This window comes from Coregonus lavaretus, assembly GCF_964263955.1.
Source record: "Coregonus lavaretus genome assembly, chromosome: 8".
In the NCBI taxonomy this organism is placed as follows: domain Eukaryota; kingdom Metazoa; phylum Chordata; class Actinopteri; order Salmoniformes; family Salmonidae; genus Coregonus; species Coregonus lavaretus.
This window is the reverse complement of record NC_139995.1, coordinates 47,725,756-47,741,775: the sequence shown is the minus strand read 5'-3', so window position 1 is coordinate 47,741,775 and position 16,020 is coordinate 47,725,756. Positions and strand designations below refer to the sequence as shown.

At 44.8% G+C, this 16,020-nt stretch overlaps 1 protein-coding gene across 1 annotated transcript in view; it reads right to left on the bottom strand.

Moving 5' to 3' along the window:
* Window positions 1-534: 534 nt before the first annotated feature.
* LOC311134076 (GTPase IMAP family member 8-like) overlaps window positions 535-16,020 on the bottom strand; it is a 39,469-nt gene continuing 23,983 nt past the window's right edge. The window contains exons 2-6 of the mRNA XM_084167668.1: window positions 6,175-6,214; window positions 5,222-5,286; window positions 2,904-4,405; window positions 1,490-2,873; window positions 535-1,285 (exon numbers count right to left, since the gene is read on the bottom strand). Coding sequence (XP_084023794.1) covers window positions 1,059-1,285; window positions 1,490-2,873; window positions 2,904-4,405; window positions 5,222-5,252 — 3,144 coding nt within the window. The 5' untranslated portion in view covers window positions 5,253-5,286; window positions 6,175-6,214 and the 3' untranslated portion in view covers window positions 535-1,058. The remainder of the gene's footprint in view (window positions 1,286-1,489; window positions 2,874-2,903; window positions 4,406-5,221; window positions 5,287-6,174; window positions 6,215-16,020) is intronic.

Below are 16,020 nucleotides of genomic sequence, written 5' to 3'. Positions count from 1 at the left end.
CTCCCCTTCATCTACATTGATTGAGGTTTATTTAACAAGTGACATTAATAAGGGATAATAGCTTTCACCTGGATTAACCTGGCCAATCTATGTCATGGAAAGAGCTGTTCATAATGTTTTGTACACTCAGTATATAGCATGTTACCAAAAAACATGATTATTTGTCTCTCTGAAATTAAACCATCAAGTTATATTTTTTTTAAACAAATATATGTCTGTCATTGAACAACCCCATGCCATGATTTGATAGTGAAAAAACATATTTTTCATCATTTATTTAAACAATAAAAGCAAATTGACCAAAATGTCTTATATCGGATATACAGCATAGCATTTTGGAATAAGTTAAAAAAAAAATGATCAAGCAACCGCCGATTGCCCCTTTAATGCCAAAATCTTAGGCCCCTGACACACCCTCTCTCCCCCCCCCCCCCCTCCCCAAACATTGAATAGGCTTCCATAATATAGTACACTAAGGACAGTTCATTATACACCTGTGTAGACCAGCCTTTCTAAACCCAGTCCTCAGGGCCCACCAGTCGTTGATGACAATATCCCTGAGATGAATGTTGTATTTAATGTTATGGTTAAAACTCCCTTACTAATCATAAACTATTCAACCATTTTGTCTTTCTACATTTAACTTTGTATATTTGTATCCATAACCGTATGTATTTCTATAAATAAAATGTGTATTTAAAGAATCAATAAACGGTACATATTAACTGTGGTGAACTGGAACAAGGAAATGTCCCCTCCCCTTCCGAAAATTCAAAAGATGCTTATCTGCGAAATCGTGATATGTCCAAATGACCAGTGATGACAAATCTGCCGGAACAAAGTTTCAAGTTTGTCATTGGATCTCACAGTCTGTTGACAGATGATAAGGTACCATTTATGTTAAAACAAATCTCTCGTGGACAGACTATGTTATCTCAATAAACAGTTTGGTTAACAGTTAATATCAGAATTAAGGATATGGACATACTATATTTCTTTACAGTAATGTTTCTGTTCATTGTGTCCAACAGCCAAACTTGTGGGATGTGCCTATTTTCTCATTTATTTACATCTGACTCATGCAAAGCACTCAGGGGCTTTTTGGTTCTGAGGAACTTTGGTAACTTCAACCCTTTCACTATGGAACTTTGTGAAGACCCTTCACTAGAACTGATGGAGCTGATGCCAGAGCTGAGGGATGTGGTGTCATAGCTGTGCACAGATCTTATTGAGCTGCAGAGAGAGCTTCCCAGTGATGATCTGTCAGATATGGAACCTCCACTCACTGTAGGGGAAAGTAACATTGGACAGTAAGTACTTACTTGTATACAAGTTAGTGCCTTGTCATTCAGCAAACAGAATTACTAGTGCGATAGCCATTGACGCATTTACTTATCAGTTAGTTATTACACAATATAAATTGGACTAGCCATTATTCCATGTTGTTTCTGCTCGGCAATCAGGCAGTATGAATGGTTATAATACTCACTACTTGGAGGAGGAAGGTCAATGCTGCGTGCTCGTCTTATTGGCACTGGTAGTACCTTCAGGAAACTCTGGTCTTCCTCTTCAGCTTGAAACACTTCTCCTCTGTTTCCTGCCACCATATACATGGCAAAGGTGGGGGCCCGAGGGGGTGGAGGAGGTGGTGGGGCTTGCCTATGGAGCTCCTCCTTGACGGCCTCCACCCCTCCTTTCATCTCAATGAAGTCGTAGATGACCTTGGATGTCTCCTTGTCTTTGAGCTGAGCCTCAGAGATTCCACACATGTCAAACAGGTTCTTCAGCTCTGGGTCCAGGTTATTCAAATCGAAGCCTGAGTTTGGGTCCCAGCCCACATGGGCAATGTGCTGGAAGTTGCTGGGGGTGTCTATTACTGCCTTGGTGAGCTTCTTCCCCTTGCCTTTCTTCTCCTTCTTGTTGACATGGTGTGGCTGGGGTGGCTGCTGGTGGTGGGAGTTGTCTATTTCATCTATCTCATAATGGCCTCCTCTGTTTCCTGCCACCATATCCTCGATCTTCTCCAGCAGCTCTGTGACCTGAGTGCCATCACCCCTGTTCTTGTTGTTGAAGACATGATACCTGTTTCCACATTTCTCAACAAGCCGCTGGAGGGCTTTCCTGTCACTCTCAATGGTTGTGTCTCCTAGACAGTCCCCATGGGTAAACAGCACTATGGTGTGACTCCAGACTGTCTCACTGAGAAGCTCCAGGTGTTCCTCTACTGCCGTTCTGTTTTCCTCAGTGAATGAAGCATCCACCGGTATGACCAGGAGGAGAGTGTGGGGTCCAGGAAAACAGAGGTACACACTGTTCACAATATGATCTTTAACCAGCTCAGGAGTCTCCTCTACAGTGTGATTATTCCACCATCCTGGAGTGTCGACCACAGTGACCTGCCGTCCTGCTACTTCTCCCTGTCTCTTCAAACACTGAATGGTTGTCCCTAACGCAAACTCTTCTCTGCCCAAGATGGTGTTTCCTGCTGAACTCCTCCCAGCTCCTCTGTATCCCAGCAGCACAATCCTCAGCTCGGAGAGTTGGAGTGAACCCACTCTGATGGGGGGTAGAGGTGGTGGGGAGGCTTGCCTACGGAGCTCCTTCTTGATGGCCTCCACCCCTCCTTTCCTCTCAATGAAGTCGTAGATGACCTTGGATGTCTCCTTGTCTTTGAGCTGAGCCTCAGAGATTCCACACATGTCAAACAGGTTCTTCAGCTCTGGGTCCAGGTTATTCAAATCGAAGCCTGAGTTTGGGTCCCAGCCCACATGGGCAATGTGCTGGAAGTTGCTGGGGGTGTCTATTACTGCCTTGGTGAGCTTCTTCCCCTTGTCTTTCTTCTCCTTCTTGTTGACATGGTGTGGCTGGGGCGGCTGCTGGTGGTGGGAGTTTTCTATTTAATCTATCTCATAATGGCCTCCTCTGTTTCCTGCCACCATTTCCTCTATCTCCTTCAGCAGCTCTGTGACCTGAGTGCCATCACCCCTGTTCTTGTTGTTGAAGACATGATACCTGTTTCCACATTTCTCAACAAGCCGCTGGAGGGCTTTCCTGTCACTCTCAATGGTTGTGTCTCCTAGACAGTCCCCATGGGTAAACAGCACTATGGTGTGACTCCAGACTGTCTCACTGAGAAGCTCCAGGTGTTCCTCTACTGCCATTCTGTTTTCCTCAGTGAATGAAGCATCCACCGGTATGACCAGGAGGAGAGTGTGGGGTCCAGGAAAACAGAGGTACACACTGTTCACAATATGATCTTTAACCAGCTCAGGAGTCTCCTCTACAGTGTGATTATTCCACCATCCTGGAGTGTCGACCACAGTGACCTGCCGTCCTGCTACTTCTCCCTGTCTCTTCAAACACTGAATGGTTGTCCCTAACGCAAACTCTTCTCTGCCCAAGATGGTGTTTCCTGCTGAACTCCTCCCAGCTCCTCTGTATCCCAGCAGCACAATCCTCAGCTCGGAGAGTTGGAGTGAACCCACTCTGATGGGGGGTAGAGGTGGTGGGGAGGCTTGCCTACGGAGCTCCTTCTTGATGGCCTCCACCCCTCCTTTCCTCTCAATGAAGTCGTAGATGACCTTGGATGTCTCCTTGTCTTTGAGCTGAGCCTCAGAGATTCCACACATGTCAAACAGGTTCTTCAGCTCTGGGTCCAGGTTATTCAAATCGAAGCCTGAGTTTGGGTCCCAGCCCACATGGGCAATGTGCTGGAAGTTGCTGGGGGTGTCTATTACTGCCTTGGTGAGCTTCTTCCCCTTGTCTTTCTTCTCCTTCTTGTTGACATGGTGTGGCTGCTGGTGGTGGGAGTTGTCTATTTCATCTATCTCATAATGGCCTCCTCTGTTTCCTGCCACCATATCCTCTATCTTCTTCAGCAGCTCTGTTACCTGAGTGCCATCACCCCTGTTCTTGTTGTTGAAGACATGATACCTGTTTCCACATTTCTCAACAAGCCGCTGGAGGGCCTTCCTGTCACTCTCAATGGTTGTGTCTCCTAGACAGTCCCCATGGGTGAACAGCACTATGGTGTGACTCCAGACTGTCTCACTGAGAAGCTGCAGGTGTTCCTCTACTGATCTTCTGTGTTTCTCGGTGAATGAAAACCTCACCGCTATGACCATTAGGAGAGTGTGGGGTCCAGGAAAACAGAGGTACACACTGTTCACAATTTGATCTTTAACCAGCTCAGGCGTCTCCTCTACAGTGTGATTCCTCCACCATCCTGGAGTGTCGACCACAGTGACCTGACGTCCTGCTACTTCTCCTTGTCTCTTCACACACTGAGCTGTTTTTGTCAGGTCAAACTCCTCTCTGCCCAGGAGGGTGTTTCCTACTGAACTCTTCCCAGATTCTCTGCACCCCAGCAGCACAATCCTCATCTCGGAGGGTTGGAGGAAGTCCTCTGAGAGAGAGAGAGGAAGGGAGATGCTTTATCCACTTCTTTGATATTAATTAACTTTTTTTTTTACACCTTTTTCTCCCCAATTTCGTGATGTCCAATTGGTAGTTACAGTCTTGTCCCATCGCAGCAACTCCCGTACGGACTCGGGAGAGGCGAAGGTCGAGAGCCATGCATCCTACGAAACACGACCCCACCAAGCCACACTGCTTCTTGACACACTGCTCGCTTAACCCGGAATTCAGCCGCACCAATGTGTCGGAGGAAACACCATACAACTGGCGACCGAAGTCAGCGTGCATGCGCCCGGCCGCTACAAGGAGTCGCTAGAGCGCGATGGGACAAGGAAATCCCGGCCGGCTAAACCTTCCCCTAACCCGGATGACACTGGGCCAATTGTGCGCCGCCTCATGGGTCTCCCGGTCGCGACACAGCTCGGGATCGAACCCAGATCTGTAGTGACGCCTCTAGCACTATGATGCAGTGCTTTAGACCGCTGCACCACTCGGGAGGTGCTTTATCCACTTCCAATTGTTCAAAGCTGTCCTTACAACATTCAGTTCATCAAAATCTGAGTAACGCCACATGCACCTTAACCAACTCAACTCACCTTCCATGGCTAAAGATAAATACACAGAGACACTTTGCTGTTCCTCATGTTACAGTAGGAAAACACATGACAAAGTGTTGTTTTAAAGAAAGCCTTTAAGAGTGAATGCAATACTATTTTGTTGTTTCCTTGATGTTTCTCTGAACACAGCCAACAGTATGCACAACATTTGGTTTGTCAAATAATAGTCTCAAAGGTGAAGTGCTTACCAGAATCTGAGGTTACATTCCTGGTGGCCATTTGTTTGTCTGCATCAGTCTCTCCTCTCTTTGGTCTGTGAAAAATTAGATTGAGCTGTTATTAGAATAGAGAACTGGTCGGATTGAACCCTCTTGGTCACACACTGTGTGTCATCACAAATAGTAGTTGTGTAATATTCAAAGTTGTTATGAACAAAACAGGTTTTAGAACAAGGAATATTTTACATTTTTAGTCATTTAGCAGACGCTCTTATCCAGAGCGACTTACAGTTAGTGAGTGCATACATTTTCATACTGGCCCCCCGTGGGAAACGAATCCACAACCCTGGCGTTGCAAGCGCAATGCTCTACCAACTGAGCTACAGGGGATCACAAAAATCTTCACATTTACATTTTAGTCATTTAGCAGACGCTCTTATCCAGAGCGACTTACAGTTAGTGAGAACATACATTTTTCATACATAATATATTACTGTAAAACTTCAATTAATAGCCTGGGCGTTTATTTGCTTAAATCACTGAACACAACGGGCATGTATTAGGCGTCTCTTTCCTTAATGCACACAGCTTTTGCTCATTTGCATAGTTAATTGTTTAATTTCAGCATTTACTTCCAGCATTTTAATCAATTCCTGTACAAATGTTTTATCATTTACACAATGTGTCCTGTTTCTTTTGTCTTAGTATGCCTTTATATAAAAAAGAATAAACGTTTCCTTGACAGAATAATTATTCTCCTCTTTCACTATGCATTTCTGGCAGTTCTTACTTTCGCCACTAGTGGTGATTGGTCGAATTCTAAGGGTAAAACGTTAAACCTTTTAAACAATTCATGGTAATTCATGGTAACCTCATAAACCATTCATTTTGACCCCGCGTTTATTTTAAGCAAGCGTTTATTTGCTGAAATGTGTTAGCCACCCTTGTTACTAGGAAACCATACACAAAATGTATAATTTTACCAATTTTTATATTTAGGAAGAGGTCATCATTTCATGGAGTCTGTGAAGGACGAAACCACATGGAAAAAGTGGAAAGCAAGTTAGGTACCAAAAATTGTTTTTTCAAATCAAAATAATTTATTGTGTTAGAGGTTTCATGATGCTTGTATGCAAACCAAAGTAGATAATTTTAAGATTGTTCTTTACATCAGTTGTGCTCTCTATAAGCATTAATATAGTCAAAATGTTTGCCTTGGGGTAAGTTGAGTCAATGGCAAGTTGAGCAAATTGAAGTGTTTTCTTCCCAGGCGTAATGCAAAGCATTAAAGCTGGAGACTCTTATCTCCCTCACTAACTTTAGGCGTCAGTTGTCAGAGCAGCTTACCGATCATGTCACAACGGCTGATGTAGATGTGGTGAAGGAGTCAAACGCAGACACAGAAGCTCAGTCCAATACTTTACTGAACACGACCAAAAATATACAAAACACTGGCCTCAAAACAAACAAGAGGCGGACAATGCGCAAACGGCTAGTAATCCAAGGCGCACGAAAACAGTACAGTGCGACGACAGGGAAAACAACAAACAAACAACGAGCCGACCTGATGACAGGCGAACAATAACACACAACACAAGACTAACCAAACGAGAAACGTATAGGAGACATAATCAACCAAACAGGAAACAGGTGTACATAATCAGACAAAACCAAACAGACATCGAAAACATCAAACGGTGATAGCTAGTACTCTGGGGACGACGACCGCCGAAACCTGCCCGAACAAGGAGGAGGAGCAGCCTCGGCCGAAACCGTGACAGATCACTGCACCTGTACACAGTCCCATCTGTAATTAGCCCATCCAACTACCTCATCCCCATATTGTTATTTATTTTGCTAATTTGCACCCAAGTATCTCTATTTGCACATCATCTTTTGCACATCTATCATTCCAGTGTTAATACGAAATTGTAACTATTTTGCACTATAGCCTATTTATTGCCTTACCTCCATAATTTACTACATTCGCATACACTGTATATATATTTTCTGTTGTATTTTTGACTTTATGTTTTGTTTACCCCATATGTAACTCTGTGTTGTTGTTTTTATCGCACTGCTTTGCTTTATCTTGGCCAGGTCGCAGTTGTAAATGAGAACTTGTTCTCAATTGGCTTACCTGGTTAAATAAAGGTGAAATAAAAATAAAATAAAAATTGGGATATGAGGTAACAACAGGGCCTGGCCTATGTTAAAAGTGTTAAAAAAAAGTACAACATGTTTGTTAGGTGTCAAGCCTATATTAAAATATGCTTAAAATTAATAAAAGACAGAAAAGTGATTGTGATTTTGTTGAATTGTGTTTGGGAAAAAAAGATAGACATGGTTTTAAAAAGTTAGTGGTAATATTTCATTCAGTACCAAAATGTGTTTTGACACCTTAGCTTACCCTGTCCCGTGGCTCAACTTACCCCATACCTGGGATAAATTGTGCCAAGAGACCACTTTTTTTGGACAAGCTATGTTTTCAAAACTGCAATGTTTAAATGAATTCTGATTATTTCCAGGGATATACAACATCCTGAAATATATGTAGAGTGATGCTGAATGTAAAAGAAGCTCAACTTACCCCACTCTCCCCTAAACCCCAATGACACAGGACTTATCAGTGAGGTTTATCACAGCTAATACATCAAAGCATGATGCCATTTTTTGTTTTTGTTTGCTCATGTTCTTGAAATTGAGAGAAATTGTGGTTCTCTGTAAAATAGTATTCAGACAAGTATTGCAGCCCTTTACACTCGTACACGTATACGGGTTGAAAACGACAGATTTGGGCACTGATAATTGGAATGCAGGGGCTGTACAGTAACATGCTATACATGACGTCAGAGCTCAGGGTCTCCCCTTCACAGCTCTTTTTTTGACTGACGCCTGTTCTGAACTTGAGTACCTTGCACAACAAGAAGTTGTGCCCATCCCTCCTGCTAATGGCGAAAAGTGCATAAAGATAGCGGCCCCCTTACACTTACCACAAACACCTCATTTACTAAGTTCGTCATATTGTACATTGCTCTCCATTACTCTTTTTTTGTATTAGCATTAGCACAGATTACCAAACATTAGGAACAGCTTCCTAACATTGAGTTGCAACCCCCCTTTTGCCCTCAAAACAGCCTCAATTTTTCGGGGCATGGACTCTACAAGGTGTCGAAAGCGTTTCTCCTACCATACCCCGCTCAAAGGCACTTAAATCTTTTGTCTTGCCCATTCACCCTCGGATTGGCACACATACACAATCCATGTCTCAATTGTCTCAAGGCTGTCTCATCCTTATTTAACCTGTCTCCTCCCATTTATCCACACTGATTGAAGTGGATTTAACAAGTCACATCAATAAGGGATCATAGCTTTCACCTGGATTCACCTGGTCAGTCTATGTCATGGAAAGAGCAGGTGTTCTTAATGTTTTGTATACTCAGTGTACATGATCCCAATTCTAGCTCCAAGATGGCGGAAATGTGAAAAAACAAAAAGTAAATCGTGCTGATTTCCTGGCACATTGAACCATATCGTCCGCCGTAGTTTAAAAACTCAGTGGATAGTGCTCAAACGATGACGTCATATCTGAATTCAGCCATCTTTATGAGGCTTTGCCAAATGTATAAAGGGTGGCATAAGCACTGCTTAATACAGACTTTATAAATCCTATTAAATTGAGACATCACAAAGCATTTATAACCCTGACATGCATCTTGGTAAAGCATTGCAATGCCAGGACAGTGGGTTCGATTCCCGGGTCCACCCATACGTGAATATTTATTCACGCATGACTGTAAGTCGCTTTTTCAGATTCAGATTCAGAAAGCTTTAATGTCCTCAGAGAGGCAATTCATTTTGCAGCAGTCATAAAACATAACACATAAAAATAAATAGCAAATTACATTTACAAGCAAATAGGCAGGGTAAGTGTAGTTTCATAGTGCAAGCGCTAAGTGCATTAGTCCAACATTTTGTTAAGGTGCAGAATTGCATTCAGAATAAAAGAGTACTTGGCCCTATTTTTTTTAACCTTAGGTAGTCTGTACCTGCGGCCAGAGAGAAGGAGATGGAATTCGGAGTGGAGTGGATGGGAAGAGTCAACCACTATTTTATTCGCCTTCTGGAGGGCTCTGCCCAGGTAGAGAAATTACAGTTCTTGCTGTTGCTGCCCCATGATTTTCCCACAAGTCCTGACTAAGTTAGCTAGCTGAATAAACTAAGTTAGTCTATTCCTGGAAACATTGAACTACTGTAGATTACAGCAATTATAATTTATAAAGTGGAAGTTGGAAGAGTTGTATTTCAGTGTTTCAGTGAAAGGTTAGTGAGGGAGGCCTCGCTTCCCCAGATGTTTAGTTAATTTAATTCCGATCTCCTTTGCATTAGTGTAGCCTTTTCTGTAGCCTGTCAACTATGTGTCTGTCTATCCCTGTTCTCTCCTCTCCGCATAGGCCATACAAACGCCTCACACCACGTGGCTGCTGCCTCTCTAACCTGGTGGTCCCTGCACGCACGACCCATGTGGAGTTCCAGGTCTCTGGCAGCCTCTGGAACTGCCGTTCTGCGGCCAACAGAGTTCATCTCAGCTTATGCTACCCTCCAGTCCCTCGACTTCTTGGCGCTGACGGAAACATGGATTACCACAGAAAACACTGCTACTCCTACTGCTCTCTCCTCATCTGACCATGTGTTCTCGCATACCCCAAGAGCATCTGGTCAGCGGGGCGGTGGCACAGGAATCCTCATCTCTCCCAAGTGGACATTCTCTCTTTCTCCCCTGACCCATCTGTCTATCTCCTCATTTGAATTCCATGCTGTCACAGTCACTAGCCCATTCAAGCTTAACATCCTTATCATTTATCGCCCTCCAGGTTCCCTTGGAGAGTTCATCAATGAGCTTGACAAGTTCCTTTCCTGAGGATGGCTCACCCCTCACAGTTCTGGGTGACTTTAACATCCCTACGTCTACCTTTGACTCATTTCTCTCTGCCTCCTTCTTTCCACTCCTCTCCTCTTTTGACCTCACCCTCTCACCGTCTCCCCCTACTCACAAGGCAGGCAATACGCTTGACCTCATCTTTACTAGATGCTGTTCTTCTACTAATCTCACTGCAACTCTCCTCCAAGTCTCTGACCACTACTTTGTATCCTTTTCTGTCTTGCTCTCCTCCAACACTACTCACTCTGCCCCTACTCAGATGGTAATGCGCCTTCGCGACCTTCGCTCTCTCTCTCCCGCTACTCTCTCCTCTTCCACCCTATTATCTCTTCCCTCTGCTCAATCCTTCTCCCTCCAATCTCCTAATTCTGCCTCCTCAACCCTCCTCTCCTCCCTTTCTGCATCTTTTGACTCTCTATGTCCCCTATCCTACCGGCCGGCTCGGTCCTCAACTCCTGCTCCGTGGCTTGACGACTCATTGCGAGCTCACAGAACAGGGCTCCTGGCAGCGGTGCGGAAATGGAGGAAAACTAGACTCCCTGCCGACCTGTCATCTTTTCACTCCCTCCTCTCTACATTTTCTTCTTCTGTTTCTGCTGCTAAAGCCACTTTCTACCTCTCTAAATTTCAAGCCTCTGCCTCTAACCCTAGGAAGCTCTTTGCCACCTTCTCCTCCCTGCTGAATCCTCCTCCTCGTCCCCCTCCCTCCTCCCTCTCTGTGGATGACATCGTTAACCATTTTGAAAAGAAGGTTGACGACATCCGATCCTCATTTATTAAGTCAAATGACACTGCTGGTCCTGCTCACACTGCCCTACCCTATGCTTTGACTTCATTCTCCCCTCTCTCTCCAGATGAAATCTTGCGACTTGTGACGGCCGGCCGCCCAACAACCTGCCCGCTTGACCCTATCCCCTCCTCTCTTCTCCAGACCATTTCCGGAGACCTTCTCCATTACCTCACCTCGCTCCTCAACTCATCCTTGACCACTGGCTATGTCCCTTCCGTCTTCAAGAGAGCGAGAGTTGCACCCCTTCTCAAAAAACCTACACTCGATCCCTCCGATGTCAACAACTACAGACCAGTATCCCTTCTTTCTTTTCTCTCCAAAACTCTTGAGCGTGCTGTCTTTAGCCAACTCTCTTGCTATCTCTCTCAGAATGAACTTCTTGATCCAAACCAGTCAGGTTTCAAGACTGGTCATTCAACTGAGACTGCTCTTCTCTGTGTCACGGAGTCTCTCCGCACTGCTAAAGCTAACTCTCTCTCCTCTGCTCTCATCCTTCTAGACCTATCTGCTGCCTTTGATACTGTGAACCATCAGATCCTCCTCTCCACCCTCTCCGAGTTGGGCATCTCCGGCGCGGCTCACTCTTGGATTGCGTCCTACCTCACAGGTCGCTCCTACCTGGTGGCGTGGCGAGAATCTGTCTCCACACCACGTGCTCTCACCACTGGTGTCCCCCAGGGCTCAGTTCTAGGCCCTCTCCTATTCTCTCTATACACCAAGTCACTTGGCTCTGTCATATCCTCACATGGTCTCTCCTATCATTGCTACGCAGACGACACACAATTAATCTTCTCCTTTACCCCTTCTGATAACCAGGTGGCGAATCGCATCTCTGCATGTCTGGCAGACATATCAGTGTGGATGACGGATCACCACCTCAAGCTGAACCTCGGCAAGACGGAGCTGCTCTTCCTCCTGGGGAAGGACTGCCCACTCCATGATCTCGCCATCAAGGTTGACAACTCCGTTGTGTCCTCCTCCCAGAGTGCAAAGAACCTTGGCGTGACCCTGGACAACACCCTGTCATTCTCCGCTAACATCAAAGCGGTGACCCGATCCTGTATGTTCATGCTCTACAACATTCGCAGAGTATGACCCTACCTTACACAGGAAGCGGCACAGGTCCTAATCCAGGCACTTGTCATCTCCCGTCTGGATTACTGCAACTCGCTGTTGGCTGGGCTCCCTGCCTGTGCCATTAAACCCCTACAACTCATCCAGAACGCTGCTGCCCGTCTGGTGTTCAACCTTCCCAAGTTCTCTCACGTCACCCCGCTCCTCCGCACACTCCACTGGCTTCCAGTTGAAGCCTGCATCTGCTACAAGACCATGGTGCTTGCCTACGGAGCTGTGAGGGGAACGGCACCTCCATACCTTCAGGCTCTGATCAGTCCCTACGCCCAAACAAGGGCATTGCGTTCATCCACCTCTGGCCTGCTGGCCCCCCTACCTCTGCGGAAGCACAGTTCCCGCTTAGCCCAGTCAAAACTGTTCGCTGCTCTGGCACCCCAATGGTGGAACAAGCTCCCTCACGACGCCAAGACAGCGGAGTCACTCACCACCTTCTGGAGACACTTGAAACCGCACCTCTTTAAGGAATACCTGGGATAGGATAAAAGTAATCATTCTACCCTCCCCCTACCCCACCCCACAAAAAAAAATATATATATATATATATATATATATATATATGTATACAGCTGTGGAAAAAATGAAGAGACCACTGCACATTTTTCATAAATCAGCATGTATGACAGCCATTCCATTCCAGTGTCTGTTGAATTCCAACACAGGCACACCTCATTCTACTGAATTAGGTACTGATTAGGTGATCACATGAACAAAATCTTATTTAACGAGGAAAAGTATAAAAACCACTTATGTGGTCATCACTATCCTCTTGCAATAGGACCAGCTGGATGGCAAAAACAGTGCTAATAGGACTTCAAAAGTAATATTAATAAAAAAAATAACTATTGACCATGCCAAATGAGTTGAAAATGAAAGTTTTGAGTGAGGAAAAGAAGGGTTCAATTCTGGCTTTACTGGCAGAGGGATACAGTGAGCGTCAGGTTGCTTCCATCCTTAAAATTTCAAAGACGGCGGTTCATAAGAACAAGGTCAAGCAGCAGACATTGGAGACAACAAAGCTACTGTCACGAATTCCGCCGAGACTGCTCCTCCTTCTTGTTCGGGCAGGCTTCGGCGTTCGTCGTCCCCGGAGTACTAGCTACTACCGCTTGATGTCTCAATGTTTGTTTGGTCTTGTCTTGTTAGTGCACCTGTTTCATGTTATGTATTGATTACGTCACCTATAAGTTTCCTTAAGTTTTGATTGCAGTTGTGTGTGATTGTCCGCCTGTCCGTTGGTGTCTCTGTATGTTCTTATTGTGGAACGAGGATTTTACGCACTGTGTTGCGTAATCGTTTTGCCTCCTGTGTTTTCGAGGCCGTTTGATTTTGTTCTCTATTCAGTCTGAGTAAAGTCGTTTTGACTGAGCCTCTGTGTCCTGCGCCTGACTCCTACACCGCATCCACATCAGCTATTGTGACAGCTACAGACCGGCAGAGGGCGAAAACGACTCTCTACTGACCGGATGACCGCCAACTCGTTTGAATGTCACTCAACATCCATAGGATGACATCAAGTGGCCTACAAAAATAATGGCAAACGGAAGCTGGGGTGAAGTGCACGGCGAGGACGGTTCGAAACAGGCTCCTAGGGGCAGGGCTGAAGTCGTGCAAAGCTAGAAAAAAGCCCTTCATCAATGAGAAGCAAAGAAGAGCCAGGCTGAGGTTTGCAAAAGACCATAAGGATTGGACCGTAGAGGACTGGAGTAAGGTCATCTTCTCTGATGAGTCCAATTTTCAGCTTTGCCCAACCTGGTCGTCTAATGGTTAGACGGAGACCTGGAGAGGCCTACAAGACACAGTGTCTCGCACCCACTGTGAAATTTGGTGGAGGATCGGTGATGATCTGGGGGTGCTTCAGCAAGGCTGGAATGTGGCAGATTTGTCTTTGTGAAGGACGCATGAATCAAGCCACGTACAAGGTTGTCCTGGAAGAAAACTTGCTTCCTTTTGCTCTGACATTGTTCCCCAACTCTGAGGATTGGTTTTTCCAGCAGGACAATGCTCCATGCCACACAGCCAGGTCAATCAAGGTGTGGATGGAGGGCCACCAGATCAAGACCATGTCATGGCCAGCCCAATCTCCAGACCTGAACCCCATTGAAAACTTCTGGAATGTGATCAAGAGGAAGATGGATGGTCACAAGCCATCAAACAAAGCCGAGCTGCTTGAATTTTTGCGCCAGGAGTGGCATAAAGTCACCCAACATCAAGGTGAAAGACTGGTGGAGAGCATGCCAAGACGCATGAAAGCTGTGATTGAAAATCAGGGTTATTCCACCAAATATTGATTTCTGAACTCTTCCCAAGTTAAAACATTACTACTGTGTTGTTTAAAAATGAACATTAACTTATTTTCTCATTATTCGAGGTCTGACAACACTGCATCTTTTTTGTTATTTTGACCAGTTGTCATTTTCTGCAAATAAATGCTCTAAATGACAATATTTTTATTTGGAATTTGGGAGGAATGTTGTCAGTAGTTTATAGAATAAAACAAAAATGTTATTTTTACCCAAACACATACCTATAAATAGTAAAACCAGAGAAACCGATAATTTTGCAGTGGTCTCTTCATTTTTTCCGCAGCTGTATATATATATATATATATATATATATATATATATATATATATTGTAAAGTGGTTGTCCCACTGGCTATCATAAGGTGAATGCACCAATTTGTAAGTCGTTCTGGATAAGAGCGTCTGCTAAATGACGAAAATGTAAATGTAAATGTATCTTGCCCAACCGATTTTTCTGTGCAACCTTGATATTCTCAAACCAGCAGGTCAAGCAGTAGGACAGAATGCTCTCAATGAATGATTTATAAAAGAGAACCATGATGGTTAGTGCAGTTTCCGTAGGAAATACAGTCTCTGTTGGCCTTTCTTAAAAATAGTGTCAGTACACTGATCCCAGGACGGCTTGTTGTCAATGACTAGCCCAAGGTATTTGTACTCCTCCACTATTTCAATGGGCTCACCTTTCATCAGTGATGGTGTGTGCATGGTCGTGTTCCTTCCAAAGTCAATCACCATGTCCTTTGTTTTTGATGCATTTCATTTTAGATGGGAGGACTCACATCAGACAGTAAAATCATTCAGAGCCGGTCCGTGCTCCGTCTCATTCCCTTCGAGAAGACTGAAGGCAGTGTCGTCAGCATATTTGATCATGTGGCGCCCTGGGAACCGGCTCCGGCAGCTGTCTGTATAGTACTGGTGAAAGAACACTTGCCTGTGGGGTTCCAACTGAAGTAATGCGCACCTCAGAGAGTGTGTTGCCAACTCTTACCTGCTGAGACCTATCAGTTAGGAAGTTGGTGATCCATGTGATAAGCATAGCATCAAGTCTGAAGTCGTGGCTGAACGACAACAATGATAACATTCAGCTAGCAGGCTATACGCTACATCGACAGGACAGAACTGCAGACTCTGGTAAGACAAGGGGTGGCGGTCTCTGTATATTTGTAAACAACAGCTGGTGCACAAAATCAAATACCAAGGAAGTCTCGAGGTTTTGCTCGCCTGAGGTAGAGTATCTTATGATAAGCTGTAGACCACACTATTTACCAAGAGAGTTTTCATCTATATTTTTCATAGCTGTCTATTTACCACCACAAACCAATGCTGGCATTAAGATTGCACTGAATGAGTTGTACAAGGCCATTAATCAACAGGAAAACGCTCATCCAGATGCAGCGCTCCTAGTAGCCGGGGACTTTAATGCAGGGAAACTTAAATCCGTTCTACCTAATTTCTACCAGCATGTTAAATGTGCAACCAGAGGGAAAAAAACTCTAGACCACCTTTACTCCACACACAGAGACGCATACAAAGCTCTCCCTCGCCCTCCATTTGGCAAATCTGACCATAACTCTATCCTCCTGATTCCTGCTTATAAGCAAAAACTGAAGCAGGAAGCACCAGTGATTCGGTTAATAAAAAAGTGGTCAGATGACGCAGAT